The following is a 1,449-nucleotide window of genomic DNA, read 5'->3' as shown; positions in this document are numbered from 1 at the left end:
AAGTAGGATTCGAACCTACGACCAGTCAGTTAACAGCCGACCGCTCTACCACTGAGCTACTGAGGAACAACGGGAAATTTGATCTCATAAAGTTCAATTCCCGTTCTCAACCCATGACCAATATGAGCTCGAAGTTTCCTTCGTAACTCGTGGAACTTCTTCGCAATGGCTCCGTTCCATGCTTCATTTCAAAGGGAACCTCAAAGTGGCTCTATTTCATTATATTCCACCCATATCAAAATTCCACTCATTTTAGATCCCCCTCTTTGGTGTCAGTGAGATAAGAGATGTCGTTTCTAGTCTATCTCTTTCTATTTCTATATAGAAATATTGAAGGTTGAAAAATCATTATATAAATATATGGATTTAAAATTAGATAATAATCCGGAGATTGCAATAGATAATAAAAAACAGAAGACGGGTACCCCCTTCCCTTTTCTTTCCATTTTTTTGTAAAAAATGACCTACTTAACTCAGTGGTTAGAGTATTGCTTTCATACGGCGGTAGTCATTGGTTCAAATCCAATAGTAGGTAAGTAGGTATACCTTTTTTTGTATATTTTCTTCTATTTCATTTTTTTATTTCACTTTTTAGAATTATTCGTATACACCAATTTTCTTATTGCGAAAGCATATTGATAGCCTCTACTCATGTCCTAGCTCGTCGGAGAGATAGATTTGCCTCGATTAGTTGTCTCTTGCCTTCAGCTTAACTCAAGTTAGCTTCTGCTATTTCAAGAGTTTGTTTAGCTTCTTCTGGATCAATGTCACTACTCTTCTCGGCATCATTTACTAAAATGGTGATCTTATTATTGCCTATTCTAGCAAAACCACCCATCAGAGCCATTGTTACCCATTGGTCATTAAGGCGTATTCTCAAGATACCTATATCTACAGCTGTAGCAATAGGTGCATGATTTGGTAATACTCCAATTTGTCCACTATTAGTGGACAAAATAATTTCCTTCACTTCTGAATCCCAAACAATTCGATTGGGGGTCAGTACACAAAGATTTAAAGTCATTTCTTCAATTTCCCCTCCATTTCTAAGTTCGTAGCCTTCGCAGTTGCTTCATCGATATTACCCACCAAATAAAGAGTGAATTTTTTTTAAACAGGATTTAACCTAACATTCTAATATGCATGTAAACAAGAAATTAATAAAATTATACAACTATTTACATTAACTTAAAAATTAATCCAAAATTTTATTTTTCAAATCAAAATCATGGACTATTCAAAGCACTTTTAATATACACAAACAAGAATCTATCCAAATTCAACCATCCAAAAACTAATAAAAAAATTTAAACATGCAACTCAAGTGAAAAAGGTAATTTAAATAAGATTAATACCTATTTACATATGCATTTTAAAATAAAAATTTATTAAAATAAGCTAACAACCAAGAGACATATTTACAAACAAAACAAGCAACCAATCAAAAAC

At 33.2% G+C, this 1,449-nt stretch overlaps 1 protein-coding gene across 1 annotated transcript; it reads right to left on the bottom strand.

Annotated features, from left to right (window-relative positions):
* Positions 1-555: 555 nt before the first annotated feature.
* Positions 556-1,093, bottom strand: LOC127745734 (ATP synthase epsilon chain, chloroplastic). The gene has a single exon (XM_052259344.1). The coding sequence runs from the start codon at positions 1,022-1,024 to the stop codon at positions 710-712; it is 315 nt and encodes a 104-aa protein (XP_052115304.1). The 5' UTR covers positions 1,025-1,093; the 3' UTR covers positions 556-709.
* Between the last annotated feature and the right edge of the window lie 356 nt (positions 1,094-1,449).

Source organism: Arachis duranensis, chromosome 3 (genome assembly GCF_000817695.3).
Source record: "Arachis duranensis cultivar V14167 chromosome 3, aradu.V14167.gnm2.J7QH, whole genome shotgun sequence".
In the NCBI taxonomy this organism is placed as follows: domain Eukaryota; kingdom Viridiplantae; phylum Streptophyta; class Magnoliopsida; order Fabales; family Fabaceae; genus Arachis; species Arachis duranensis.
This window is presented reverse-complemented; position numbering and strand designations above follow the sequence as displayed.